At 53.3% G+C, this 25,991-nt stretch overlaps 3 protein-coding genes across 11 annotated transcripts; 1 reads left to right on the plus strand and 2 right to left on the minus strand.

Moving 5' to 3' along the window:
- Window positions 1–131: 131 nt before the first annotated feature.
- On the minus strand, window positions 132–9,519 carry ATG9A (autophagy related 9A). Of its 7 annotated transcripts, none has more exons than XM_059393513.1 (17): window positions 9,350–9,519; window positions 9,012–9,072; window positions 8,319–8,373; window positions 7,780–7,911; window positions 7,603–7,646; window positions 7,024–7,088; window positions 5,847–6,008; window positions 5,526–5,667; window positions 4,539–5,287; window positions 4,284–4,437; window positions 3,998–4,177; window positions 3,418–3,666; window positions 3,026–3,204; window positions 2,800–2,917; window positions 1,839–2,061; window positions 1,499–1,644; window positions 132–1,207 (listed from the first exon to the last, which is right to left on the minus strand). In XM_059393513.1, the coding sequence occupies exons 4-17, from the start codon at window positions 7,880–7,882 to the stop codon at window positions 1,202–1,204; spliced, it is 2,520 nt and encodes an 839-aa protein (XP_059249496.1). In that variant the 5' UTR covers window positions 7,883–7,911; window positions 8,319–8,373; window positions 9,012–9,072; window positions 9,350–9,519; the 3' UTR covers window positions 132–1,201. The 7 variants fall into 7 exon arrangements, with proteins under 7 accessions (XP_059249496.1, XP_059249495.1, XP_059249494.1 ...); XM_059393512.1 differs by having other exon boundaries at window positions 8,319–8,376; XM_059393511.1 differs by lacking the exon at window positions 9,012–9,072.
- A 179-nt stretch (window positions 9,520–9,698) lies between these two features.
- On the plus strand, window positions 9,699–15,791 carry ANKZF1 (ankyrin repeat and zinc finger peptidyl tRNA hydrolase 1). 2 transcript variants are annotated; one of them, XM_059393517.1, is made up of 13 exons: window positions 9,699–10,302; window positions 11,075–11,181; window positions 11,408–11,510; window positions 11,623–11,816; window positions 12,208–12,320; window positions 12,416–12,563; window positions 12,845–13,073; window positions 13,209–13,355; window positions 13,979–14,462; window positions 14,627–14,738; window positions 14,866–15,033; window positions 15,169–15,254; window positions 15,461–15,791. In XM_059393517.1, the coding sequence occupies exons 1-13, from the start codon at window positions 10,155–10,157 to the stop codon at window positions 15,582–15,584; spliced, it is 2,163 nt and encodes a 720-aa protein (XP_059249500.1). In that variant the 5' UTR covers window positions 9,699–10,154; the 3' UTR covers window positions 15,585–15,791. The 2 variants fall into 2 exon arrangements, with proteins under 2 accessions (XP_059249500.1, XP_059249501.1); XM_059393518.1 differs by lacking the exon at window positions 11,075–11,181 and having other exon boundaries at window positions 10,225–10,302; window positions 11,408–11,520.
- GLB1L (galactosidase beta 1 like) lies at window positions 15,732–25,951 on the minus strand. Of its 2 annotated transcripts, none has more exons than XM_059393519.1 (17): window positions 25,774–25,951; window positions 24,466–24,592; window positions 24,094–24,260; window positions 23,700–23,850; window positions 23,472–23,532; window positions 19,248–19,342; window positions 18,984–19,158; window positions 18,843–18,901; window positions 18,622–18,743; window positions 18,473–18,513; window positions 18,156–18,274; window positions 17,773–17,847; window positions 17,566–17,655; window positions 17,309–17,422; window positions 16,877–17,008; window positions 16,532–16,747; window positions 15,732–16,169 (listed from the first exon to the last, which is right to left on the minus strand). In XM_059393519.1, exons 2-17 carry the CDS (start codon window positions 24,532–24,534, stop codon window positions 15,900–15,902), a joined length of 1,956 nt encoding a protein of 651 aa, XP_059249502.1. In that variant the 5' UTR covers window positions 24,535–24,592; window positions 25,774–25,951; the 3' UTR covers window positions 15,732–15,899. The 2 variants fall into 2 exon arrangements, with proteins under 2 accessions (XP_059249502.1, XP_059249503.1); XM_059393520.1 differs by having other exon boundaries at window positions 24,466–24,604.
- Between the last annotated feature and the right edge of the window lie 40 nt (window positions 25,952–25,991).

Genomic DNA, 25,991 nt, shown 5'->3' on the forward strand with positions numbered 1-25,991 from the left:
GACGGCACAGCCCCACTTTCCTACAGGGCCCGACCGGGTCCCCAGCCATCAGAAAAAATCACACACATCCCACTTGTTCCCAGAATCCTAGCAGGAAGAGACAACTAGAGGTGCAAGACACCAAGCCGCGACCTGGTCAAAGTCCCTTTTTTTATTAAGGGTTATCAAGCTGTACACAGTTCCTACGCCTTCCGCTGTGAGCTTCGGCGGCACAGTTCACCACACTCGCAGCTGACTACACCTGGGCGAGGGGTAGAGAGGAAAGTAGGAGCTGGATCCCAGCATGCAATGCGGCAGCTCAAAGCCTAGGGCGTAAGCCTCCTGTCACGCCTGTCCCTGTGTTGGGGACAGCGGGAGGCAGGCCAGAGCTCTCCTGCTGGGAGGTAGACAGCCAAGGGCACAACCAGCCCAGCCCGTCCTATGTGCAGGCTGTAAGGGGTACGTTAAGCAGCAATGAGAGCCAGGATGGCCTGTCTCCCAGGAGCCCATCCTAAAAGTTGGGAGAGGGCAGCAAAGAATTTCCATCCTGCTCCTGCCAGTTTAGAAACCTTCCTTTCTTAGTGTCAAAAGATAGCATGAGAGGAGCTGGGAGCCAGGGCCTCCGCACCAATGCAAAGCAAAAGCTGAACAGAACGGGAGCAAAGCAAACAGAACAGGAGCGAGAGGCACACATGCCAGTCCTGTGCAGGAGGCGGGAGAGAGGCGAGCAGGCTGCAGCACTGGGAGAGAACTGGGGGTGAGGTAAGCGCCACAGCCCGAGCTGCTCTTCTGTTCGGGGTCGGGGAGGGAGGTTGCAGAGGTTGAGGGCTGGGGCCCAACCTCCCCACTCCACAGTTGGCACAGGTTCTCCCTGCTTGGCAGCTTCTGTGGTGGGCAGTCCTCTGGAGACTTGCAGGGGTGGGTGCAAAGGTGGCAGTACTGGGGCTGGGCTGGGGACCAGTTTCTAGCACCACACTCTGAGCCAAGGGGGGTCCTGGGGATGAGGCTAGAGTCCTGTGCGCCTTGGTTCCTAGGCCCCCCATTTCTCTCCTGGGGCTGTGGAAAGTCCAGCGTTGGCATTTCCCTTGGCCAGGCACAGACACACAAACACCACACACGTGGAGCCAGGCAACACTCAGAGGAGCCCTCCGTGGCGGGCAGATGGGATGGCGGGGCATCAGCGGCCGCCATCCTGGGACATAGGGACGCTCCTCAGCCTCGTCTATACCTGTGGAGAGAAAAGCATTAGCAATGGAGATAATCTTCAGCTATTGGCTTACCAAAAAAAGTCTTTATCAGAGATAAAGGCAAATGAAAGCTTGATTCCTGGGAAGGAAAGCGTAGGGAAAACCAAGCCTCAGATTTCAGAGAAAGTGAGGCAAGAAAGGGGAGTGTATTTTGGAGGGGGACCAACAGTATCTCTGTAGGAGAGGTCTGCCTTCCTTCACAGGAGGCTTTGATCTTGGCCTGGAAGTTACTAGTTCCAGTAGTAGTCATTGTCTGGTCCTGGAGCCCTTACCTTGTGCACCTGAGGGGGCAGCTCATCCTCTGAGCCCTCCTCAGGCACTGGCTCTGGGTGCCTGGAGGCTGCCTGCCCGTCTTCGGCCCACCCTCCGAGAGGCAACCGTGAGAAGTGAGAGGGAGCCCGGGGTACTGTGCCAGGATCTAGAGACACAAGTAAACATACTCTTAGAATGAGCACAGACAAAAATGTGGAGAAAGGTTCTGGGGATGTCTGGGGTGAGGTGAGGCTCAGTCTCTTTGGGCCTGATCGCTCTGACCTCCTTCCTCCCCAAGAGGCCCCCCAAAAAGCCACCTTTCCCTGAAGGCTCTCTACCCTCCCGGACTTGCACTGATACCTGTGATACCCCCGTAGCGCCTCTGGAAGCCCCCCTGCAGGGCGGTGGTTTCAGGTGCTCCGGGCCGGGCTGCAGCACAGGGATAGCTGGCCGAACGGGGGATAGGTTGGGAGGCCCGGGAACCCTCTCCCCCCTCTTCAGGGGCACTCTCCCCACTCTCATCGCTCTCCCGGCGGTGCCACACGTGCCGCTCAGGTTCGGCCTGGGCCTGCTGCTTGTGGAGCTGAGAAGTGGGGGTAGGGGATTGGGGGGGCTCATTAGTTGGGAATAGGATATCTGAAACAACTGCCCCCCACCTTGCTATCCCCCAGTTCCCATTTTCACCACCTCACCGAGAATCCACGACCCAGAGTAACTATGTTAACAGTGTGTACCACACATATGACGTCTTACAGATTAAATTCTCTGCAGATCCCTGGAACCTAGTCATTTGAGTCCATTACGAATTGGCTGCACATGTAAGAAAGTGCCAGGTGCCCTTTCAAGATGCTGGGAAGACAGCAGTGAACAAAACAGACAAAAGTCCCAGCCTCTGTATGGCTTTATATGCTGGGGGGTGGAGGCAGGGAGTTAGAGACAATAAGATAAAAAAAGGAAAAAAGTGCAAATATGTCAGATAAATGCTATGAAAAAAATAAGGCAGGAAGATTCAGGAGGGTGGCCAAGGGAGGCTCTTTTGGTCAGAATGACCACAGATAGTCTCCCGGAAGAGGTAAGAACAGACACGTGAATAAAGGAGGGAGCCATCTGCCTAGCTCAGGGAGGTGGACTCTTGGTAAGGGAAACAACAAATGTATAAAGGCCCCGGATGACAATAAGCTCGTCTATGCGGGAATGCAGATCAGAGAAGGGAATGGCAGAGAAGGGTTCTGAACCCACATCTTGCTTTTCCACGCCTAAACCCCTCTGTCTGTCGGCGGCCCCCTCGATTCCAGGGCTCTGCCCCTTCCCACTGGCTCACCTGGTGCATGTAGAGAGCGTGCAGGCTCATCTCGGTGGATGCATACTCCGACAGTACCAGGCTCTGCAGCTGTCCTTCCCACACACTGCTCCCGGAGCTGGCTGTCCTGGCGTCCAGCCTGTCCCATCCGGCACACACAGACAGTGGCCGTCAACATTTCTGAGCCCCGAAGAGGCTCCTGGGGAACTACTGCCATGCCCTCCCACTGCAGCCCACCTCTACTCACCCAGAGCCTGTCATGGTGCTTGGAGCTCGGCCTGTGGGCACCTGACCGGGGTGCAGAGGGGAAAAAGAGCGCAGGGCAGAGGCGACTTCGGCCCTGTGCCTGGAGCCCTGCAGGTCTCTGGGCAGTGGGGGGCCCCGGCAGGATGAGCCAGCTACCACATTTGCAATAAGGCTCAGTGGCTGTGAAAGAAAGTGGTGGGTAGGGTTCCCAGGGCAAGAGGGAGGCCACGGGGTTCCTCAGTATTCTGGACGTCGGAACCCCAGGGCACAGACTGAACAGACAGAAGGAGACTGACCAAATGGGTAGGCCCTTCCGTCCCAGGCCTGGTCCTCAACTCCCAGCACCGGGAGTCCACTCTGCCTAGCGTCACCTCCCAGTCCCCAGGGACACACCTCAGACTCAGATTGTAAAGACTGGATGGACGTAAAGAGAGCATTTTCAGGAAGCAGACCCCCTTGGGCGAGGCTGGCAGCTGCTCCGTCCCGCTGAACCTGCTCCTTGAGGAAGCCGAGGAAGGCGGTGCTCTCACGTGGTGGCTGCCAGCCGGGGTTGGTGATAGCGAAGTGCATGAGTGACAGCTCTGTCTTCCCATCCTCAGCTTGCTGGTACACCGAGGCCTCTGTCTGCCCACCGGACAGCCACTGTATAGAAGAGGCTACTGTGAGCAGGACTGCGGCATCTCGTCCAGGGCCCTGGGGCAGACACCCGCCCCAGGAGCAGCCTCATGCTGGCCGAGTTGCTTGGTTTGTGACTTTCTCAAGCAAACTTGGCCAGAGGTGCCAGCTGAAGGCTAAAATTCAGCCCAAGCTCCTAGTTCCCCAAGCAGTGTGTACTCTGGTGCCTGGCTGCCAGAAACGGGGCCGCCTTTTCGAGATGCACTGGCTCAGAGCAGTGTCTTTTTTGCAGTCTGCCCAAGGACACGGTGTGCCCCATCATTGCCTCTGGCCATCCGCGCCCATCCTCTCCCAGTACCTGGGGATGCCCGTGCTGGCGAACATCCATCTGAGCAAAGGAGCAGGTATCCCCAACACCGACAACCTCCACGGTGAAATTGCGGAAGAAGTCTATGATCTCCAGGGCCCGTGGGCGCAGGCAGAAGATAAGGATGAGGGGCGTGACGATGGGACTCAGCAGTTCCTCCAAGATGAACACCTGGAAGGAAGGGGACTGCGGTCACAAGAAAGCTGGCGGGATCCCAGCCCTCACCAGCGAGCTATCAGCCGGTCTCTAACAGGCCCTAACTCCCAACTCCACTCACTGCCTTGTACTGGAAGAGCTGGGCAAACTCGTCCCGGGTCTGCGAGCGGTGGGCATTACCCTGCCAGTGGTCAGGCATGTAGTGAATGTGCGCGAGGATCACGCGGAGCAGCTGCTCAGGGCAGAACACCATGTGCTGGTCCGGGATAAAGGACCTGCGGGAGTCGGGGCCACGGTGAGAGGGCCGCCTCTCCCAGGGGCCACTAGTCAGCTTGCTCCCACCCCCCCACGCCCCACCTGCCGCCCTGGGCCGCACCTGCACACGGTCACGGTGACCCCCAGGAGTGTGACGGTAGTGAGGACATGCTCCACGGCCAACACGTCTTCGTCGTAGATGGTGAGGGCAATGAGCACGGCCAGGATGGAGCCAGCAAAGAAGGCGCCATTCTTGGCCAGCAACGTCAGCAGCGGGGACAGGAAGCAGTTCATGTACTTGGAGGCGGGCTTGTAGCCTCGGCTGAGGCGGGACTGCAGCTCGTGCTCCAGCTCGTTGAAGTGGCGGAGGTAGCAGCGGCCATAGAGGGACCAGCAGCGCGCCCCGAGGGCCCCGGGCTCCCGCTTCAGCACCTCGGCGTAGCTGAAGAAGGCGTAGAGGATCTGCCAGATGAGGATGAGGGGGCACAGCAGGAAGTTGGCAATGCCGATCCACAGGATGCGGTTGCTGAGGCGCTGGGCCAACTCCAGCCGCTGTCCCCCACGTTTGTACTCAGCCTTGAGGCTCCATTCATTGAGAAACAGAGAGCCAGGGCCCCAGAAGAGGATCAGCTCGAAGTTGTACTTGAGGCCGCGTGTGAAGAAGACAGCCTCCCCCAGGCCTGGCAGGCGGAAGCGCAGAGGCAGGAGGGACTTGTTCACCAGGGCGACCATGTAGTTCTGGAAACGGAGGATGCGGTGGTAGATGTCCAGCTCGGTCAGCTCGCGCTTGTGGATGCAGATCTGGTGCTCCTTCTGAGTCTGTACGATGCGTGCCTGTACTTCCTGCCACGTGCAGTAGGGGAGGGCGGACTGCGGGGTGGGAGAGAGGGCCGCCAGGGAAGGTGGGCTTGTGGCCCAGGACTCCTCCTCCTCACCCCGCAGTAGCTGTGAGACCCTGTGTGGAGCTGGGGAGAGCCTTTAAGCAGAGGCTCCGGGACCCACCAGGCCATGAGGGGGATGCCCAAGGCCCAGCGATCCGCCCCACTTGGCCCCAGCCGCTGAGGGCACCTTGGGCTGCAGCGCGAACAGCCCCACTTCCCAGTCTCACCATGGGGATACGCAGAGCGTGTAGGTAGAAGGAGTGGATCTCCCAGTAGCAGCAAATGTTGTAGATGAACTTGATAAGCCGATGGATCCAGAACACACCCGCGATGACCAGGATGGTGATGAGGGAGCCATTTTCCTGAATCCTGTTGGGGAAAGGAAGGGGACGAGGAGTGGCCCCTAAGGAGTCTTGGCAGACAGGATGCTATCCCGAAGGATGGCGAGACCGAGGCCGAGTCTGTGTTCGAAAGAATGTGCCTCCCACTCCGCTCCATTCCCCACCTGTTGGTGGAACTCTGGCTCTGAGGTCCTCTGAGGCCCTTACCTGGCACTACAGACCTGGGCGGGCAAAAAGGCGTCTGGCAGAGTGACCTTGACGGGCTCGGTCGGGTGAAGACTATGGTTCACCATCTTGTTGGCAAAGAGGATGTCGTAGTCCACGCAGCTGACCAGGAAGGTGGTGAAGGCAACCACAAAGAGGAACTGCCTGGGGGATTGGGACGAGGGTCCAAGAGTCAGAGAGGCACCAGTGAGATAGTGTGGGAAAAGGTAAGAGTCTGGAAGCAGCAGAACAAGATTAGAGAGCAGCCTTTGGGGACCAGCAGGGGCTGGAAAACTCCCAGTGGGCTCTCTCTGAGGCTCAGCCCCCGGAACTGTCTTCGGTCCAAACCAGCTCCTGCTTTTTGCTCTTAGCCTTGGGCGTCACACAATTAACCTGCTTTCCTTCCCGCTTAGTAATCTCTGCCACCACTTACTAGACTCACGCAAAGATCTTGTGATTATGGTCTCTGCTACCCAATCCTTGATTTCCTTTTGAGATAGTATTTAGAAGCCTTAAGGGGATTTACAGTCTTTTCTGATTGAAGGAGGGTTTCCCAATCACATCCTCTTTGGCAAGGCCATATGGGTTTTTCTTTTTAGAAAGCATTTTGTTCTGCCTTCCTAGGTGTAACTAAGGCAGAACACAACACACACTTTTCTTTCCTTTTTTTTTTTTTAAGATTTTATTTATTTATTTGACAGAGAGAGAGATCACAAGTAGGCAGAGAGGAAGGTAGAGAGAGGGGGAAGCAGGCTCCCCACTGAGCAGAGAGCCCGATGTGGGGCTCAATCCCAGGACCCTGAGATCATGACCTGAGCGCAAGGCAGAGGCTTAACCCACTGGGCCACCCAGGTGCCCCAAACACACACTTTTCTTAAGTGGCCGACAAGTCTAAGACCTCCTGACTGAACCACGCCCATTCCATCCGAGCTCTGACGAAATAATTAAGTCTTGAGTTCTCCTCGTGGAGGAGAGAGGATTTGGAAGATTAAAAAAAGAAGAAGAAGAAAAAATGAGACTATAAATTTTGGTGCCACACCTAGTCCCTGAACTCTAAAATTAGTCTGTAGGGTTTCAGGTCAGGAACTGAGCTGCACCTGCAGGTGCCAGGGCTGAGCTAAAGAAAAGGAAAGACTGAGATGCAGTCCTTTCCCACATCACCATCCCTTCTTAGACTTACATGAGCTCAAAGATCTCCCCGATGAGCATGCAAGTGAAGCCATTCTTCTGGTGTAGATTATAAACGTGTAATTGTCAAGAAAAATGTGGTTGATAGAGACAGCAATTTGGGGCTCATGTGCCTGAACTTAACTCCTGGCTCTGTGACTTTCTAGCCTTTGGCCAAATTTACTTAATCTCTCTCAACTTTTGTCTGCAGTAATACTTTGGAAAAACAGCACCTGTCTCATAGGATTATTAGGTATCAGATAATGGGTGTAAAGTATTTAACACAGAGCTGACACAGATTAAATCAAAAGATATTAATTATTATAGTTATTAGCGTCCCATCAAAAAGAAAGATCTCCTTTAGAGAAGGTCCTTATGAACTGACACCACCAAGTGAAAGGCACGTAGCTCTTGGGAAACGCAGGGTTATCATTATCCATAATGATCATTATTTTCCCAGCCTCTTTCAACCTTAAAAGTTCCATCTCCCTTCCGGGGATTAGAATCAAACCCACCCCAACTTCCCATCCAGGCCCTAGCTTAGAGAGGGGCTAAGGGTCCCAGAGCTTCAACGCAGAGACACAAAGGATATTCGAGAGAAGAAGAGGTCAAGGTTTTCGATGTGATGCCAGGGTGCTGTGGATACAGGAGCAGAGATGTCAGAGCCCTGAAGGAACCAGAGCCCCTTGCTTCCTCAGCGCTCCTCCACCGGCTCTCTCCCCAGGCCACCCCCCGCCCCCCGGCTGCGCTGTGGGGTCAGAGAACTCACATTTACTCCCCTCAGGGACGTGCACCAGTAGGTCCTCCTCCCCAGGGGGTGAATCACTGTAGGAGGCCTCAAGGCGCTGGTATTCAGTGTCAAACTGCGCCATCACCACCGCCCCCTGTCCACTCTGTCCACCTGCCAGTAATGATGAAGAGATCCAGTTCAGACCCAGGGGCTGCTTGTCTGCTGCCCTGCCTAGTAGACCACAAAGAGTGAGAAAGAATCCCTGGCCTTGGTCTCTACTCCCGGTCTTCTCAGCTCAAAGGCAGAAGAGTAGTTACCAAAGGAGAGCAGTAAGCTCAGGGTCCGGGAGCTCAGGCCTTCCCAGAGCCTTTCCTGAGTTGTCTACTGAGGTCTGGCTGGACTAAAGCAAGATTCTGCTGCTTTGGGGGGGGGGGGGGGCAGGGAGGGCTGTTTCATCTTCTATGCAGTGGAGTTAAGGGGACTTCCCTCTCCTTCCTGGAGAAACCCAGGTCTCCCAAGAGACTAGCAGTCCGGAAGCACTTTGTAAACAAAGGTTTGAGATAAGCACATGGCCCTACCAGCTCCATGGACAGCGTCTGCTCCACTCCAGCCCTTGATGCCCAGGCTCCGCAGCTGCTGGAGGAGAAGGTGTCAGGCCCCAGAGAGAGGGGAGTGGGGAGAGAAAGAAATCCAGCCCTCCTATCAACCCAGCCTCCAGTGAGAGGAGGCCAAGCATGGGGCAGGGAGCTGTTGGGGGAAGAGGCACTGGGCGAGGTGTCCTTCCTCGGGTTTACTATACGTAGGCCACTCATCCAACCCCAGAATCCCAAGACGTGGCTTGCTGAGCCTGTCAAGACTGAGTCAGTACAGGCCGGAGGTCAGGCAGCTCCTCTGGACTGTTCTTCCAATGCCCCTCCTCAGCCTCTGAAATTAGGCCTCTCAGGGTCCTCAAAGCCCCAAATCCAAAACCCAAGAAAAGTCTTTCCTGAAAAGGACCTTTCTGGTCAACGTCTTCCCCTGCTTTCCTAGCACTAAAGGCAGGCATAGCTGGATGGGAAATCCTGACTGGGTCAGTGGAGACCCAGATCCTGGGTGAACTGTGGGGTCCCTAGGTCCCCAGAGCCAAGCATGTCTAGACAGCACTCACCCAGTCGGTGCAGACTCTCGGGCCGTGGAACACGACCCAGCCGGATCCCAGTGGGACCCCCTGGGTTAGTGAGAGCCCTGGGTCCAAAGGAGCTGACCAAGCCCTCGGGGAACTCAACACTCACCGGGTCAGTGTGGACCCAGGCTCATGGAGCCCTGGCTGGCCGGGCCTGGGCTCAGGGGTTCCTGCGGATGGTGGAAGAATCGAGCCAGTCCGACAGCGGATCGTCCAGGTGGGCTGGGTTGCCTCCCCACACCCAGCCGCCAGGACCCGAGCCCAGAGCGCCCCAGGGTCGCCCGGCACCAGGCCAAAGGCTCGGCTCCCAACAGCGGACAGCCTCGCGCGCGGCCCCGCCGCCCGCGCGCGCCCCCGCCCGCGCGCCCCCGCCATCAAAACATTCCGGCTGCGCGCCTTCGCCCCTCCCGCGGCGCCCCTGTCCCCCGTTACTCGCCGTGAGCTCACTTAAGGCTCCGCGGGCAACCCCCCCGTCAGGTCCGGCCCGGGCCTTGGGAGTTCAGTAACCGATCTCGCGTTTCACCTCAGGAACCGTGACCCGAGCGACTCCAGGGGCTCGGTCGGCTCCGCTGGGTTCGTCCGGACCCGGAGCCCTAGGCCCGCCGCCTGCCACTCACTGTCACCCGCAGTCAGTCTGGCCAATGAGCACGGGGGGTGGAGACACGACGGCCAATTCTCGGCTTCGAGGGCGGGACTAAAGGTTCAAGGTGGGTTTTGGACCGTCAGAGGACCAATAGTACGCGCCATGTGGGGCGGGGCTGAGGCCCGGACGACGCCGTTTGTCCCCTTCGCTGCGCCGTAGTGACGAGATTGTTGTAGTGTTGCAGAAATCCGGACTTGGAATTGTAAACGAGCGTGCGGCTCGGCTCACTGGGGCCTTTGGTGCCGCTTCTGAGGGCGCGGACGAGTGCACGCGGTTTAGTCATTGCTGGAGCTCATCGCACGGGTATCGAGGAGCGGTCGCTTAGGGAACCTGAGTGATTTTGGCTCTACTGGACTCGATTTGGGAGTTGGATGCTTCCCCTTTCACTCTATGTGGTTCGAGACTGTGGGTTTGAGAAAGCGGCCTGGGGTCACGTATTAATCCCCAGAGCGGATTCCTGGTACCAGACTGAGGCCCGAGGTGCCTTCCGGCGTGGGGAGACCAAGTCAGGCAGGCAGGAGACCGGGCGGTAGGATCGCACTCTGGGGAGCTCTGTTTCTGTCCCCCTTTCTGCTCCAGAAGGTCCTCCTAAAGAATTTCTGCTCAGCCATGTCGCCGGTTTCAGCTGCAACCCAGGTTCCTGCGTTGGTTTCCCTCTTTGACCTCAGCGCGGATGCTCCTATCCTTCAGGGCCTGAGCCTGGTGAGCCGCCCTTCTGGGGAGGCTGTGGCCCAGGCTCTGCGGGCTTCCTGTCCAGGTATCCGGGAAGGTTTGGGGAGGACCCACGAGGACCGTGACGGGCTAGAGCTTATTACTCGTCCAGGGAACACATTCTTACTGATATTCCCCGGTTTAAGAGCCCTTGCTGACATCTCTTTCTACAGGATAAAATTTATCTTCAATTCCCTCAATCTGCGGGTTGTTTCCCGCACAGGCCCCCCGAATTGTTTCCAAACAAGGCTCTTGTCATTTCTTACGTCTGGTTGTGTTTACAGCACTGCCTGCAAAAAACTTCAAAATTCCTAGATACGGCCAAATTTAACTGGTTTCCAATCAAATCAGTCGTTCTTAATGAATGTAAAACAATTTTTTATTTGTTTATTTGTAAAACAATTTTTTATTTTTATTTTTACAACCTTAATTTGTCTCTGGCTGTTTTTCTTGAAGTTTGAAACAAACCACACTGTAATTGGAAATGTAAGCTTAAAAAATGGACGTTTGGGAAGTGGTTTTTGCAGTTAAAAATAATTTTAACGTTACCAAAAATTATTTTCTACGGGATTACTCTAAACAATCCCTTTAGTTAACGTGTTTGATATATGTCTGTTTCACATAATAGCTTTACTGAGAAAAGTGACTACTGTGCCGTTTATCTCATGATTCCCAGATTGTAATTCTGTGAAGGAAAGGATGTGCCATCTTTTTCTTTTGTATTCTCCTTTGTATACCAGACCCTGAATGTAATTCCAGGTACTGCAGATTTGGATTCCCTTTCCCCCTCTGATTACCCTCCCCTTATTTATGTTCAGGGGAGAGAGCAAGCCCAGAAAGAAAGCCACTCCAGGGTCTCCCGGATATTTCAGAGAAATTATTTTGTTCTACTTGTGACCAGACCTTCCACGACCACCAGGAACAGGTAGAAAGCGAGGTGCAAAGCTAAGGGGTGGAAGCAAAAGTATCATGGGGTGTGAGGAGAGGGAGACGTGTGACGTGTCTTTAATTAATAAAGGTCCATGTTTTGACTGAGGCAGTTGGTATTACCTGGTCATATTTCCTGGAATTCTATCACTGGTCTTGGGTACCACAAAGGGCCAGGCTAGGGCGTATTTCCACATTCAGCCTCTTTCTTTGCCTCCTACCAGAGGGAACATTATAAGCTTGACTGGCATCGGTTTAACCTAAAGCAACGTCTCAAGGAAAAGCCTCGCCTGTCTGCCCTGGATTTTGAAAAGCAGAGCTCCACAGGTGATGGCCGGTAGGACATGTTGAGTAGGACATGGGGGTGGAAGAAGGTTGAGGAGCTTGAGGAAAGGCCAAAGATGGAACACCAAACTTGTGCACCTCATGTTGTTTTCAGGAGATCTTTCCAGCATCTCAGGATCAGAGGACTCAGACTCAGCCAGTGAGGACAGCTTGCAGATACCGGATGAGGAGAGGGCTGGGTCTGAGAAGCCCAGCAGACCCCAAGGCTTCCACCCTCATCGGGTTCTTTTCCAGAACGCTCAGGGCCAGTTTCTTTATGCCTATCGCTGTGTGCTAGGCCCTCGCCAGGCAAGTGGCAGCCCGGGTTGTGTAGCCAACTACAGCCTTTGTACACTCAGCCTAGGTCTCCCCTAAGCCCAGGCCATCTCTTACTTTTCTTCCTGTTGGATTGGGTCTCACCAGTGACAGCACAGTCTTGGCTTGACATGGCCTGAATCTGGGGGTCAGGCGTAACAGAATTAAGTTTGGAAACAGACCCATCTAGGTTTGAATTGTTCTACCACTTGATCTTGACTACCTGTACTCTATAAGCCTCAGATTTCCTTGTCTGAAAACTGGGAGACAAGCCTCAGGATGGTTGTAGGAAATGAGATCATGCATATTAAGACACTCAGCACTGGCACTGGGTTTCTTCCTGTCAGTGAGTGCCATGGGCATGTTTGTGTTCTCCATCTTCCAGGTGCCCCAACAAGAACCCGAACTACTCCTACACAACCTGCAAAACGGAGGTCCCAGATACTGCGTGGTGCTCATGGCTGCAGCTGGGCACTTTGCTGGAGCCATTTTCCAAGGGTGAGAGGGTGCTGCCTGGGGTATAAGGATGCAGTGGGTCCTGTTAGCCTGGGCGTACGGGCCAGTTGCCAGCACTGGGTCTGTGTTGTCTACAGAAGAGACGTGGTGACCCACAAAACCTTTCACCGCTACACAGTGCGGGCCAAGCGGGGCACAGCCCAGGGAATTCGTGATGCCCGGGGTGGGGCTTCTCGCTCTGCCGGAGCCAACCTGAGGCGCTATAATGAAGCCACATTATACAAGGTGAGTTAGGTGTCACAGATCTGGTGGTCTGCTCCTCTCCTTTTGTCCCCTTTCATCAAATGTTACAGTGGGGAGCTTGACGCCTGTATCCTCTGGTCTTCATTATTTCTGGGAAGGTGAAGGTAAACTAGGGATGGCTCCCCAGGAGTCCTCTCATTCTCCTTCCCCTCTACTGTCTTGTACGTCCCATTCCTTACACGTCATCTGTGGGCCGGTGTTTTGGTTGGAGATTTAGAAATAGCAAGTGAAGCTGCACGGGGCTGAGTTACTCTCTTCTCTAGGATGTTCGTGACCTGCTGGCAGGGCCAGTCTGGGCCAAAGCGCTGGGGGAGGCTGGGACAATATTGCTGCGTGCTCCCCGCTCTGGCCGGTCCCTGTTCTTCGGAGGCCATGGGGCACCCCTGCAACGGGGGGATCCCCGACTTTGGGATATCCCCCTCGCTACCCGCAGACCCACCTTCCGAGAGCTACAGCATGTGCTCCATAAGCTGACCACCTTGCACGTCCATGGTGAGCTGCTGATCCAGGTCCTCAGACTCCCTAGACCTTTCTGTACCTTCCAGCCCAGGCCTTGGGTTCATTGAGAGAGACCTGGGCTGGCTTCTGCTCAGCTCAACTTGAGAAACATCTTTTGTTTTATGACAGGAGAGGACCCCTGGGAGGCAGACAGGTTGGACTCACCTCAGACACACTGGAAGAAGAGAGAGGGGAAGAAGGCTACCGAGGCAGAAAGAAAGGTCTCCAGTGATGAAAATGAGGCACTTGGGCAGAATGAGGAATCTTCCAAACAGGGTTTGAGTCCCATCTGGCAGCTGTCAACTCTCTCTGGGTGTCTGTCCCGGAAATGCAGTGTCAAATCTACTGTTGCTTCCCTCTTTATAATGAGCCCTACACAACACATAGTTCGTTATGATAAGGGGCACCTGGTAGCAATCACTGGGACTGGGTCAGGGACCTTTCCAGACTTCCTGTTCGCTTTTGTTCACTGATGTATCTCAGTACTTAACATGAAATAGTGCATGAAACAGATGCTTGTGTGGCACAAATCTCACGTATTTGCTTTCTTACCAGATGCTGTGGTTTGGAGCTAAGGCCTGCTTTCCCGGCCTCATACTCTTAGCCTTAGTGGCTGTCACTGCCCCCATGCTCTCCCCCATTGTGTACCATCCTAAGGCGGCTCAAGGGGAGAGTCTAAGGATACCTGACCCTCCGTAGCTCCTTCTGGGTCTTTCCCGTCTGAGCTAGCCTCATTTCTGCATGCAGTACTAATGGATACAGATCTCGGGTGACAAAATACAAATATTTCTTTTCATTTTAAGACAATCTGGATTCTTTTTATGTACATTCTTATACATCTGGGGCAGCCCACCAGTGTATTTCTTTAGGTGGACCAAACGTGTCGTATTTTTCCCTAGGTTCAGGGTCGGAGGAAGAGGACAGCCCCCAGGTAGAGTTGGAACTAGTAGAGTTGACAGTGGGGACCCTGGATCTTCGTGAGTTTGAGGTACTGCCAAAGCGGAGGAGGAGGAAGAGGAATAAGGAGAGGAACCGAGACCTGAAAGCTGGGACGCACGTGACGCTTCCCCAGCAACCTCAAGGAGATGAAGCCTTCTCACAGTCTGCCCAGGCACACACGGCCCCTTTGGGGCCTTCCCTGGATGAGGCCAAGACCCCTGATCATTCAGAGCTCTGGGACATGCTTCTAGCTGCTTGCCGAGCCGGAGACGTCGAGATGCTGAAACTCCAGCTAGCTGCCGGCCCCAGAGACCCTGGAGTTCTGTCTCTGCTCAGTGCCCCCTGGGGCTCCAGGGGCTTCACCCTCCTGCATGCAGCAGCTGCCGCTGGGAGAGGCTCAGTGGTTCGCCTGCTGCTGGAGGCAGGTGCCGACCCTACTGTGCAGTAAGTAGGGGTCTCCAAGCTGAGCCCTTTGGGGGTATAGAGAGGATCATCTGGAGGCTAACGTTGGTACTGGCTACTTGACAGAATTCCCCTTGATCTGTTTGGGTGAGGTTGGGAGATGCAAGAGGCAAGCTGAACCCATATTTGGGGCTCTTCGCACCTAGGGACTCCCGGGCCCGGCCACCATATACGGTTGCAGCTGACAGGTCAACGCGAAATGAGTTCCGAAGGTTCATGGAGAAGAATCCAGATGCTTACGATTACAGCAAGGCTCAGGTCAGCTGGAAAAGGAAGCAGCAGCACAGTAGGAAGGCAGCCTAGATGCAGGCTAAAATCTTTTCTACTTTGTTAGAGTTTTCCCAAGGTATGGGTCTTACCTTACACCTCCCCGGAAATCCTCCAGGTGCCAGGGCCGCTGACGCCCGAAATGGAGGCACGGCAGGCTATGCGGAAAAGGGAGCAGAAGGCTGCGCGGCAGCAACGGGAGGAACAGCAGCGGAAGCAGCGGGAGCAGGAGGAGAGGGAGCGAGAAGAGCAGCAGCGCTTTGTTGCCCTCAGTGATCGTGAGAAGGTGAGGCCCAAGCTGCTCTCTTCCACAGCCCTGATTTCCTTAGAGGTCTGACTGGTTTCCAGTGTGCAGCTGCCCCTTCTTGGGTACTCTGCCCACCACTGGGGCCTTGTCCTTAACAAGACTTCTTTCCCTCAGAGGGCTCTGGCTGCAGAGCAGCGGCTAGCTGCCCAGCTGGGCGTCCCCACCCTGCGGACCCCCAGCTCTGTGGACCTCAGTGCTCCGTAAGTGCAGGGACGGGCGTGATGGCTAGGCTGGGAGTGGGCAAGCAGACTGAATGCTGCAGCGTACTCAGAAAGGCCATTGGGGGGACTGGAGATGTTCTGGAAACCTTCTAGAGCCAAACCAGAAATGGCCAGAGGGGTGGGGAGAGCCTGGATTGGAGAGTTTCTGGGGTACCTGTTCAACCATCTGTCTTCCTCTTGTCCAGACGCTGCTGGAGTTGTGGGACATCCCTCCAGGGCCTCACTCCCTTTCACTATCTCGACTTCTCTTTCTGCTCCACACGCTGCCTCCGAGACCACCGCTGCCAGGCCGCCAAGCCCTCTTCCTGATCTCTCACGGCTGCGCCTGGAGCCAGCTCGGCCCTGAGAGGCTGCATTCACACTAGCCCTAGGTTTCTTCTTTCCCGTGAAAGCGGAGTATTCGGAAGATTAGGAAGGACACTCAGGAACCCAGGCAAAGACAGGGCCACAGAGGAGTGTGGAGCTGGGACAGTCTCTGGAATTTTAATCACAATAAAGTTTGGCAAGGAAACTGCACTTGGACTAGCATTTGGGCCTTGTGGCCTTTGGTTCCTTGAGGTCATCGTGGCCAGCACCAAGGAATCCTGCCCACTCCGTGTCCCAGGTCCGAGGGTTACCTTTCTCTCAGTGCCCGCTTAACTCCATTGGTTCAGGGGCACCTTGTGTATCAGCTGAGAGGGAGTAGATGTATGTCTTATGCAGGGTGCTGTTTAGGATGGGCCTATCCAGAAACTGGACTTGGGGCTGAGGTGGCACGTTTTCTAGCTCTAGCAGTGTGATTTTGTTGAGGGCTCCCCTAGAAAACAGCAGGGGTCTTGGCACGTAGAGAGTCTCTTGGGGCCCCCGCTTTGTCCAGTACCGGCCCAGGTTAAACCCATTGATCCAGACTTGGCCCTGGGAAAGAGAAGAGAGAGCGGAAAATAAAAGGGTCAGCTCTCAAGGGGGTAGAATCATCCCCTTTTGGGGTTTCCTTTTTCTTTCTTTCTTTTAAGATTTATTTATTTGAGAGTGAGAATGAGAGCGTGCAGCGGGGAGAGGCAGAGGGAGAAAGAGAGAATCCCAAGCGTGGAACCTGACACGGGGGTTTGATCCCAGGACCTTGAGATCACACCCTTAGCTGAAATCAAGAGTTGGATGCTCAACCAACTGAGCCACCCAGGCGCCCCTCCCTTTTGGGTTTCTAATCGGGAATAATTTCTGTTCCCCCTCCTTCCATGATACTCCTCTCATCACTCTGACCCCACTGTCAGCAGTACCTTGGTCCATCCAGGTAGAGAGAGAAAAGTGTCCCCGCCTTCTCCTAAAATTGGAAACTTTGTGGAGTAGAAGGTGGGGCCAGAGGGAACTTGAGGATGTGACCTTTTCTTCAGCTGGAGGGGAAACCACCGCTTTACAAGCTTATCAATTTTCAGAGGGAACATCAGCCACCGGCTGAGGACCGTTTGCCCCAGAACTGGTGGCTCTAATAGGCCCTGCGAAGAAGGCAAATGAAAACTCATCATTCATTAAGCTCTTGTTTGTCCTCTATTAGGCCCCTATTTTTCCAAGGGAGTCTGGTCAGTAAGAGTCCGGAGGAGAAGCGGTGGGAAAAACCAACTTACCTTGAAGTCACTGCTGTTAGACCCGAAACTGAGCCTCCCCATGTTCTCCAGTAAGATGTCTAGTTTGGCCCCTACTTTCCCCATCAAAAATAGTTGGTGTTTCATGTTTCGTTCCAGAACACCCTGAAACACCTGTAGATAAGAGGAGCTGTGAGAGGAAGGCCTCAGCATCTAACTCATGGCCATGACAGAGGAAGCTACGTTAGCCCACGTATTTGGAGAGCAAAGAGAACACAGCCCATCTGTCGGTTACCCATGCATTCTGGAACCTTAGCCTCAGTTAAATTCATCCTCATCCCAGCTTATCCGAGGCCCCCCTGCAAATGTGGGCAGACAGTAGGAAAAGGCAGATACAAGGAACTTAAGGCTAAAGGATGCTGGGGAGGGGAGAAGAGACAGGCTCACAAGGGTAGCCTAGAATTAGGTCCTTACCCCATCTACCATCACATAGGCGCGGTCATGGACTCCATTGTTAGGCACCCAGAACTGTGTTGGCTCAGACACAGTATAGGTCAGATAGGTCCGGTATAGCACAAAGCCACGGTCCTGGGTATGAAAGAGGAAGTACTTACGATGAACTGAGAGGTAAGAGAGGATTCTCTGGGGAAGGTGTGCAGGGCAGAAGGAAACTTTGGCCATGGCTGTTGAGGAAAGCTGCCATGCCTGCTGGATGTGGGATTCTGCCTTACCTGTTTGACAGCCTCAAAGGACATTGGCAAGATTGAACTGATGGGCCCTTGGGGACACAGGAAGTCTAGGAAAGCCAGCAAATCCCCATCCTATTGGAAGAAGGGGAAGGTATTAGAATAAAAGGGAAGTTCCAGAATAGAGGGCAGGATAGGCTAGACCATTTAGAGAACAAAGGGTAGAATCAGAAAAGATGAAGAAGAGCTTACCAGTTGCAGGGTCAAAGGTCCAAGTGTCATCTTGGGGCTGGGGGGAGGTAAAGGTCCCAGGGGAATTTCCTGGAACTGAGCCCAAATTCTCTCAGGAGCCATAGGAAAACCACAAAAACAACCCTTATTCCAAGACCCTAGCATAGGGTTCTCAACCTGGGGTCCAGGGAATGGTTTCAAGGGGTCATGAAGATCCTGTACTTTTGCACATGCTTATGTCTATCTTCCCAGGTAGTCCCATCTGCGTAGCTGGGAAACGGTTCTTTGGGCTCCGTGGCCCAGATAACCACCAGTGATTTATGGGATCCCATTACAAACAATTTAGGTACTCCCTTTCCCCAAATTAATAAGAGCCTTGGGCGCTTAATGAAGTGGTAGGGCACCTCACTGATGACGTTTCGAAGAGCAAAAAGCTTAGGTGTGGGGTCCCCTGCTTCAGATATTGGTGCATCGTAGTCATAGCTGGTAGTAATTGGAAGAAAGCGTCCCTTCTCATCAGCACCTGGGGTCAAACCGATTTCCTTAATTCAGTGTCTTTCAAATGATAGGCACTAGGCAAAGACATTCATGCAAAGAATTTTGCTGCCAGAGGGGGCAGTGGTGGCCACATCCAATTTCTAGACCTCCTAATCTACCCAGCCCTTGGATTCCAATTCCTTGATGCCTCCCTGACTCCATCCCAGGGACCCTGCGGACTCACCATTCCAGTATCCAAAGTTGGTGCCTCCGTGGAACATGTACCTGAAGTGGGGGAAGGTGGGGAGAAAGGCAAAAGCTGACCCACTGAATCGCTTCGATCCCCCAACACCCTGCTAATGGCTTCATGTTGGCCCCCATGTCTCCAGTTACATGTTCACACTGGCTCCCAGCTTCAGCATGCTTTCTAGGCCTTTGGTCACAGCCAAAACGGACCGTGTGGAGTGGTTCTGGCCCCAGTAATCCAGCCAGCCTGTGTAATACTCGGAGTTCACCTAAAATGAGTGACAGCAGCTGTAAGCGGGATGGGAACTGAGCTCGACCCATTCCTACCCTGACTCCAGCTCTGACTGCCCTCCCCTCCAGCTCCTCACCAGCGGCCCATGGGGCTCATACACCCGCAGTAGGCCAAAGATTTTGGTCATGTTGTCAGCTGCGGAAAGGAGGCAAAGTTGAGAGATGAGCACAGAGGAGATGCCCAGTCCCCAGACTCCACTCCACCCCGCTCAGGACACCTGGGCCGAAATCCACAGTGGTGTAGAGTCCCTGGAGGGAGCCACATTTGAGTCCTTCAGGCCCATCTGTGGTGAAGAGGAGGATTCTGTCTCCCAGCAGCGCACGGAAGAGCCCAGCCAGGTGCCGCATGTAGCTGAAGTCACAGGCCCTGTAGCTACCGTATTCATTCTCCACCTGCCAGGGAAAAGGAGGAGTGGAGCTCAGCTACCCAGTGGAGGTTAGGACCCCTGGCACCGCCTTCCTCTTGCCCGGTCCCCTTGTACCTGAATGCTAATGATGTTGCCCCCATTATGGTAGAGCCATGGATATAACTTGGGCAGCAAGACCTTGAACCAGGAGTCCACTGCGGCAAGAAAGGCTAAAGGAAGAAGCGGTGGTCTGCTCATTAGGACACAACCACTTTTGCAGCCCCCACCCACAGCACCAAGGTCAGCAAGCTCAGAGCTGCCTGAACCCTGGGCTACAGTTTTGTATCCCACTTGTCCACAAATGACTCTGAACCCTGAGCACCTGTGAATTTGCATGGCAAGGACATCTGAGCTCAGGAAACCTTAAAAGCAGTGTTTATAAATTTAATTTTTAAATTAAATTTTCATTTTTTTTAAAGATTTTATTTATTTATCAGAGAGAGAGTGGGAGAGAGCGAGCACAGGCAGACAGAATGGCAGGCAGAGACAGAGGGAGAAGCAGGCTCCCTGCTGAGCAAGGAGCCCGATGTGGGACTCGATCCCAGGATGCTGGGATCATGACCTGAGCCGAAGGCAGCTGCTTAACCAACTGAGCCACCCAGGTGTCCCTAAATTTTCATTTTTAAACATGAGAAGAATGTTAGAGACGCCTGGCTGGCTCAGTCGGTTAAGCGTCTGCCTTAGGCTCAGGTCATGATCCCAGGGTCCTGGGACAGAGTCCTGCATCATACCACATCAGGCTCCTTGCTCAGCGGGGAGCCCACCTCTCCCGCTGCCTGCCACTCCCCCTGCTTGTGAATGAGTGCTCTCTCTCTCTGACAAATACATAAAATCTTTAAAAAACAAACAAAAACATTGAATTCCTTTACATTTTGTGTTCTGTATAAGGGGTGTCCAGACTTAACTGTCTCCTTTAATCCAAGCATATGTTAAATCTCATTCAACAAATATTTATGCATGCTTCCTATGTACCAATGTTCTAGGTGTTAGGGATACTGAGTAGAACAAAATAGATAAAAATCTCTGCCCTTGTGAAATTTCCTTCCCAGTGAGGAGGGCAGACAATAAATAAATAGCTAAAATAGATAGTGTGTTAGTGCCACGGAGAAAAAAATAAAGCAGGGAAGAAGGATATAAAATGGTGGGGGAGCTTAAATTTTAGAGAGTAGCCCAGGGCAGGCCTCATTTGCAGGAAGACGGTGGGAGCACTGAGTGCAAATACCTCAAAGGAGGACTGTGCCTGGTGGGTTTGAAAAACAGCAACGAGGCCAGCATGAACAATGAGGAAAAGAGCCAACAAGGTAGGATCCAATAGGCCATTTTTTTTTTTAAGATTTTATTTATTTATTTGACAGAGAGAGATCACAAGTAGACAGAGAGGCAGGCAGAGAGAGAGAGAGGGAAGCAGGCTCCCCACAGAGCAGAGAGCCTGATGCGGGACTCGATCCCAGGACCCCGAGATCATGGCCCGAGCCTAAGGTAGCGGGTTAACCCACTGAGCCACCCAGGCGCCCCCAATAGGCCATTTTAAGGAATCCATGGTTCCTACTCTGAATGAGGTGAGAACCTATTGGAGACGTTTAAGCAGTGAAATGGCATGATCTGAGATATGTATTTAAACTTCTATTTTAACAGGATCACCGTGTGTCGAAAACAGAGGCTAGGGGCAAAGAAGGGAAACCAGTAAGTAACCTATTAAAGTAGCCAGGTGGGAGAGGTGGTTTGGATTAATGTGGGTGGTGAAAAGGGCTGAATTCAATGTATTTTGAGAGTAAAGCTGCAGGGTTTTCTGATAGGTTGAATGTGAGGTGGGAGGGAGGGGCACGACGAATTACACCACAGTGCTTAGCCTGATCAGTTGCAAAATGGGAGTCACCGTTAACTGAGAGGAGATCGTAGGAATGACCGGGGAGCTGCAGGCAGAGGGAGAAGCAGGTTCTCGGCAGGGAGCGTGATGCACAACTCAATCCCAAGACGCTGGGATCCTGATCTGAGCCGACTGAGCCACCTAGGCGACCCTGACTGAAGATTCCTTTTTCAGAGTCATTAGCTATTAGATGGATGGAAAGCCATGAGAATAGATGAGATTGTCTAAGGAATGAACACATAGAAAAGAGAAGCGTCCAAGGCCTGAGCCCTGCAAACACCCCAGCCTTTACCGGAAAGAGAACGGGAAAAGAGCCAGCATGAGACTAGGAAGGAAGGCGCCTGGGTGGTTCAGTGTGCTGAACGTCGTCCTTTGGCTAAGGTCATGGTCCCAGAGTCCTGGGATGGAGTCCTGCATCGGGCTCCCTGCTCAGCAGCAAGCCTGCTTCTCCCTCCGTACACGCCCCCATCCCCTGCCCCCGGATTCTCTCTCTCTCTCAAATTAATAAATAAAATCTTTAAAACAAACAAACAAAAGAGACTAATAAGGAGTGGTCAGCAAGGCTGGGGCACGGGGAAGGAGCAGGAGTCAGAAAAAGGTGGTATCCTGGAAGCCAAGAGAAGAGTGTATGTGAAAGGATCATGGGAAAAGCTGGGCTGGGAGCGCCTGACTGGCCAAGGAGAAGAGAGGCCTGGAAAGGGAGTGTGGACTCAGCAGTGAAGAGGTCACTGGCTTTCTTGAGAAAAGCAGACACCGCCTGCCGGTGTTCCAGCACAAATTACCATTTCAAATGTATTTCATAGCCAGCTGAGTTGGGGAATTGCTGTGAGGGGCAGAAAGCACCCTCAGAAGTGGGACAGTCCCTGCAGGGTCCCCAGCAGATACAAAGCGTTCTTACCAGATTACCAGAGTGATCTTTTTTTTTTTTTTTTTTTTTAAAGATTTTATTTATTTATTTGACAGAGAGAAATCACAAGTAGTCGGAGAGGCAGGCAGAGAGAGAGAGACACGGAAGCAGGCTCCCTGCTGAGCAGAGAGCCCGATGCGGGACTCGATCCCAGGACCCTGAGATCATGACCTGAGCCGAAGGCAGCGGCTTAACCCACTGAGCCACCCAGGCGCCCCAGAGTGATCTTTTTGAAAGATAGAAATCAGATAAAATCACTCCCTTGCTCTGATGACTTCCTGTTTACACACCTGAAGTAAAATTCAAACTCCTTGAAATACTGGGCATTTCCAAGTTTAATCTTGAATTCCCATCTTTTCTTTCCCTATGCTGCTTCCTCAGGCAATGTCTCAATAGCCATGGATGTAAACGCCATCTTTAGACTGAGGAATCCCAAATTTATCTCTAGCTCAGACCTCCCCATGAATGCCACGATCACACAATCTGTGGCTTACTTAACATCCTCACTTGAGTGTGATGGGACAGAAATTTAACATGACCAGAACTGTTTCCCCCCCGGCCAAAAAGATGGTCCTTTGCAACCCCTAGTCTTCTCCATCTTCCCCATGTCAGTAAATGGCACCACCACCTAGACTGGCAAGAAAGGGGACCCCTTTCTTTCCAGACCCTACCTATGCTGCCCCCACCCTTCTCCTTCCTGTCAAAATCGATCAACAAGTCCTGGTGATTTTGATCTCCAACCTGCATTTCAATTCTCCCCTCTTCTTCCCATCACCTCCCTTCTCAACTACAGTCAGAGTCTCCCGGTTAGTTTCTCCACCTTTACCCTTGCCCTGTTCCCTCCATTTTCTACATGCAGGCTAAAGTAATCTGAAAGCAAATCAAACCTGTCTGGTTAGGCTCTTTCAATGGCTTTCTGCTGTGCTTGGAATAAAATGCAAAGCCTTACAGCAGCCTACCAAGTCCTGCCTGAACAGTCCCGATCTATCTCCAGTTTCACGACACATTCCTCCCTCCCTTACCCACTATGCTCCAGCCAAGCTGGCCTCAATCAGGCCATGTTCTTTCCCACCTCTGGGCTTTAGAATAGACTGTTCCCTCTACCTGGCTGTTGTCACTTCACTCTTCATATGACCAGTGCTTTCCCTTCCCTAGAGCCAAGTGAAATGTCATCATCTCAGAAGAGCCTTTTCTGATGTCCCTACCCCAAACGGGCCTTCCCTGTTACTCATGATCTCAACTCCTTGTCTATTTCCACAGCTGGTATTTTTACAGGTTGTGCTAATCTTGCAGGTTTTGGTTTTATAAAAAGCTGTTTCTTTCACCGTAAGCTCCACTGCACAGGAGCTGGGTATGCCTGGTCCCCCAGTATGTGGCGCCTCACTAGGCATGAAGGAGACACTCAAATGTCTGCATGAATGAGCTCCAGTTTGGGGATGGTCTCTCCAGTTTGGGGCACCCAAATGACCCATTTTGTGACTGTTGGTTGCTTTTTTTCTGTGTTAAAAATGTTGTCTCAACTCACCTGGATCTGAGGTTCTCAGATGTATGTCAGGTTTTTGAAGCAGCCAGGCTGGAAGGCCCCCCTGAGACAAACATAACGACAGCAGGTTTTGTTGTTTGAGGGGGGCGGGCGCGTAAGAAGGGAGTATGTTGAATGCAGCACTGGAAGTGGCCCTACAGTGCAGGCAGATGGGAGGCGTGGAGGAACTGCCTGTGAGTGGCTCTGGCTCTGTCCCTTCTCCTAACTCACCATGTCCCACTCTGCACAGATGTAAGGTCCTGGTCTCAGTATGACCAACAGGTTCGCTAAAGACGCCTCATTCAGGAATGCAAAGAGGTCCCGGCTGCCATTAAAGTTATAGACGCCAGGCTGGGGCTCATGGTAGTTCCAGGGCACATAACTGAGAAAGAAAGAGGTTAACAAGGCCGAAGGTGGGGAGGTCCTGGAAGCCTAAGGGCTCAGGCCTTGCAGGGAATCTCCAGGAAGCTGCCGGAAGGAGGTCCTGGCTCACCCTTTCCCACCCTTGGCCTGAAAGTCCCGGAGCTCTCATACCCAGCTGGTCTTCCTGTCCCCAAACCCCTTCTTACGGGGGTGGTAGGAAGAGTAAATCCCACCCTCCATGGCTCTCCTGAGTACTTCTTACAACTGTACAGCGTTGAGGCCACTCATTCGCATCTTGAAAAGCCGGTCTGCCCAAAGCACCCGTGGTACCCGAAAGTAGTGCAGGCTGCCAGACACGTAGCGGAACGGGGCCCCATCTAGGAGGAATCTGTCATTTTCCCGGTCCACTACGAACGACCGAGTGCCTGCCTGCAAAGAGAGAGAGACCATGCTCAGCAGAGGTCTGGAGTCCGGGATTGGGGGGGGGGGGGGGACGGGAGGAGGCGCAGTGTCGGTAGAGGAGGTGGAACTAGCCCTGCCCATTGTTCTGTGATTTTCACTTTCCTTCTCTCCTGGGCTCTGTCTCGTCCCGCCTCACCACACCCAGCCTGCTGACTCAGTCCTGTCATTTTACCTGGGGCAGCAGCAGCGTCAGAAGTGGCAACAGCAGGGCGGGTAGGCAGAGCAGCTTCTTGGGGGCCATGGCGCTAACAGAGCTCCTCTAGTCTGAGAGGGCGGTCCGGCTGTCACGTGGCGGATTCCTGGGAGGGAACCTCAGCGAGCAAGGGGGCGGGGACCACCTCAAGTTGCCAGGCCAGTACCCTGGACTTGTCCATCCCACTACTCTACTAGTTTGTAAAAATCCTCTGTATCTTGAATCTGCTTCATCATCGCCACCTGGGAGCTTTTTAGAAATGCAGAGTCTCAGGTCCTACCTCAGACCTATAGAATCAGAATTTGCATTTTAACAAGATTCCCAGATGATCCTAAAGACATTCCAGATTGAGAAGCACTGTCCTACTAAACTGAGCTCCCTGAGGGTGAAGAGTACCTTGTCCATCTTGAATCCTCAGCTTCTAGCACGGGGCCTGGCACATAGCAGGTTAAATCTAGACGAATGAATGTCAGAACCAGGGGGGCTAAAACGGTTCAGAACCAAAAGAAACCAGATCTTCCCAGTGGTGTGAAAAGGGGGGGACCAAGTTGTAAGAGGACTCTTTTTCCCGGTGGCCCTGTACCACCTCAGCCATTCCATGTTCTTTGGATGTGCACTGCTCTTCAATTTATCCCTGCCTCCCTGTGTGAGAGATGTCAAGGACAGCTACTTGGTGCTAAGGTTTGGGAGTTTGTGAATTTCCATGACTCCTGCCTTCACAGTCCCAAGCCTGGGATGTAAGGATCAGAATAAGAAAAATAAAATAATAATAAAAATATCAGTAATTTGTTTATTGACACTGAGGGCTATGTCAGCTATTGTGCTAAGCACATCACATCTCATTTTATCTTCAAAAAACTCCGTGCAGTTGATAATTATTATTCCCATTTTACAGATGAGGAAATTGAGAGACAGAAATTTTAAATAACCTGTTCAAGGTTACACTACTAGTTTAGCAGAGCTGGGATTTGAACTAGGCCGTCTGGCCTCACAGTACGTGCACTTAATCTTAGGTACCACTATACCTTGTTTACAATTAGGGAGACTGAGGCTCTGAGAAGTTAAGTGGTTCAAGACCACACGGCTAGTAACTAAGCTATTAAGACAGGATTTAGAACCTAGTCTGGCTCAAGAGCCTAAGGTCTCAACCACTGAAACTAGGGGAGTGGGATATAGGTCAGAGACCCCAAGATTGTACTGATCAGAGCTGTAGGGGGTAGGAGTCCAGGCCGGCAGCACGCGCCCCAGCACCCGCCCCTCGGGGCTGGACTGTAGTCAGCTTCCTACCTCCGGCATTGGGAGATGGAGGTCCTGGGGGCCTCGGGCGGAGCCCGGCTTTGCTCGCTTTTGGCGTGGGTGCCTGCGTCTTGACCACTACTGAAGGCCAGGTGCGGAACCCTCACCCGGGTCCTGGGACCCGTTCTCCCCCAGGCTTAGCCCGCCCCCGGTCTCTCAGCTCGGTGCCCCCACATTATCCCGAAGCCCAGCGGTTGCTAGGATACCGC

Source organism: Mustela nigripes, chromosome 3 (assembly GCF_022355385.1).
Source record: "Mustela nigripes isolate SB6536 chromosome 3, MUSNIG.SB6536, whole genome shotgun sequence".
Taxonomy (NCBI): Eukaryota; Metazoa; Chordata; class Mammalia; order Carnivora; family Mustelidae; genus Mustela; species Mustela nigripes.

Excerpts from the sequence above, each read along its gene's own strand:
- ANKZF1 (XM_059393517.1), top strand. The coding sequence starts at position 10,155 with ATGTCGCCGGTTTCAGCTGCAACCCAGGTTCCTGCGTTGGTTTCCCTC. Across the intron at positions 11,511-11,622 it reads TGAAAAGCAGAGCTCCACAG|GAGATCTTTCCAGCATCTCA; the intron begins GTGATGGCCGGT and ends TGTTGTTTTCAG. Across the intron at positions 15,255-15,460 it reads TCTGTGGACCTCAGTGCTCC|ACGCTGCTGGAGTTGTGGGA; the intron begins GTAAGTGCAGGG and ends CCTCTTGTCCAG.
- ATG9A (XM_059393511.1), bottom strand. The coding sequence starts at position 7,882 with ATGGCGCAGTTTGACACTGAATACCAGCGCCTTGAGGCCTCCTACAGT. Across the intron at positions 2,062-2,799 it reads ACGCTCTCTACATGCACCAG|CTCCACAAGCAGCAGGCCCA; the intron begins GTGAGCCAGTGG and ends CCCACTTCTCAG. Across the intron at positions 1,645-1,838 it reads GCGCTACGGGGGTATCACAG|ATCCTGGCACAGTACCCCGG; the intron begins GTATCAGTGCAA and ends TTGTGTCTCTAG.
- GLB1L (XM_059393519.1), bottom strand. The coding sequence starts at position 24,534 with ATGGCCCCCAAGAAGCTGCTCTGCCTACCCGCCCTGCTGTTGCCACTT. Across the intron at positions 23,851-24,093 it reads GGCCTCAACGCTGTACAGTT|TTATGTGCCCTGGAACTACC; the intron begins GTAAGAAGTACT and ends TTTCTTTCTCAG. Across the intron at positions 17,656-17,772 it reads GACCTTTGACCCTGCAACTG|GATGGGGATTTGCTGGCTTT; the intron begins GTAAGCTCTTCT and ends TTCTTCCAATAG.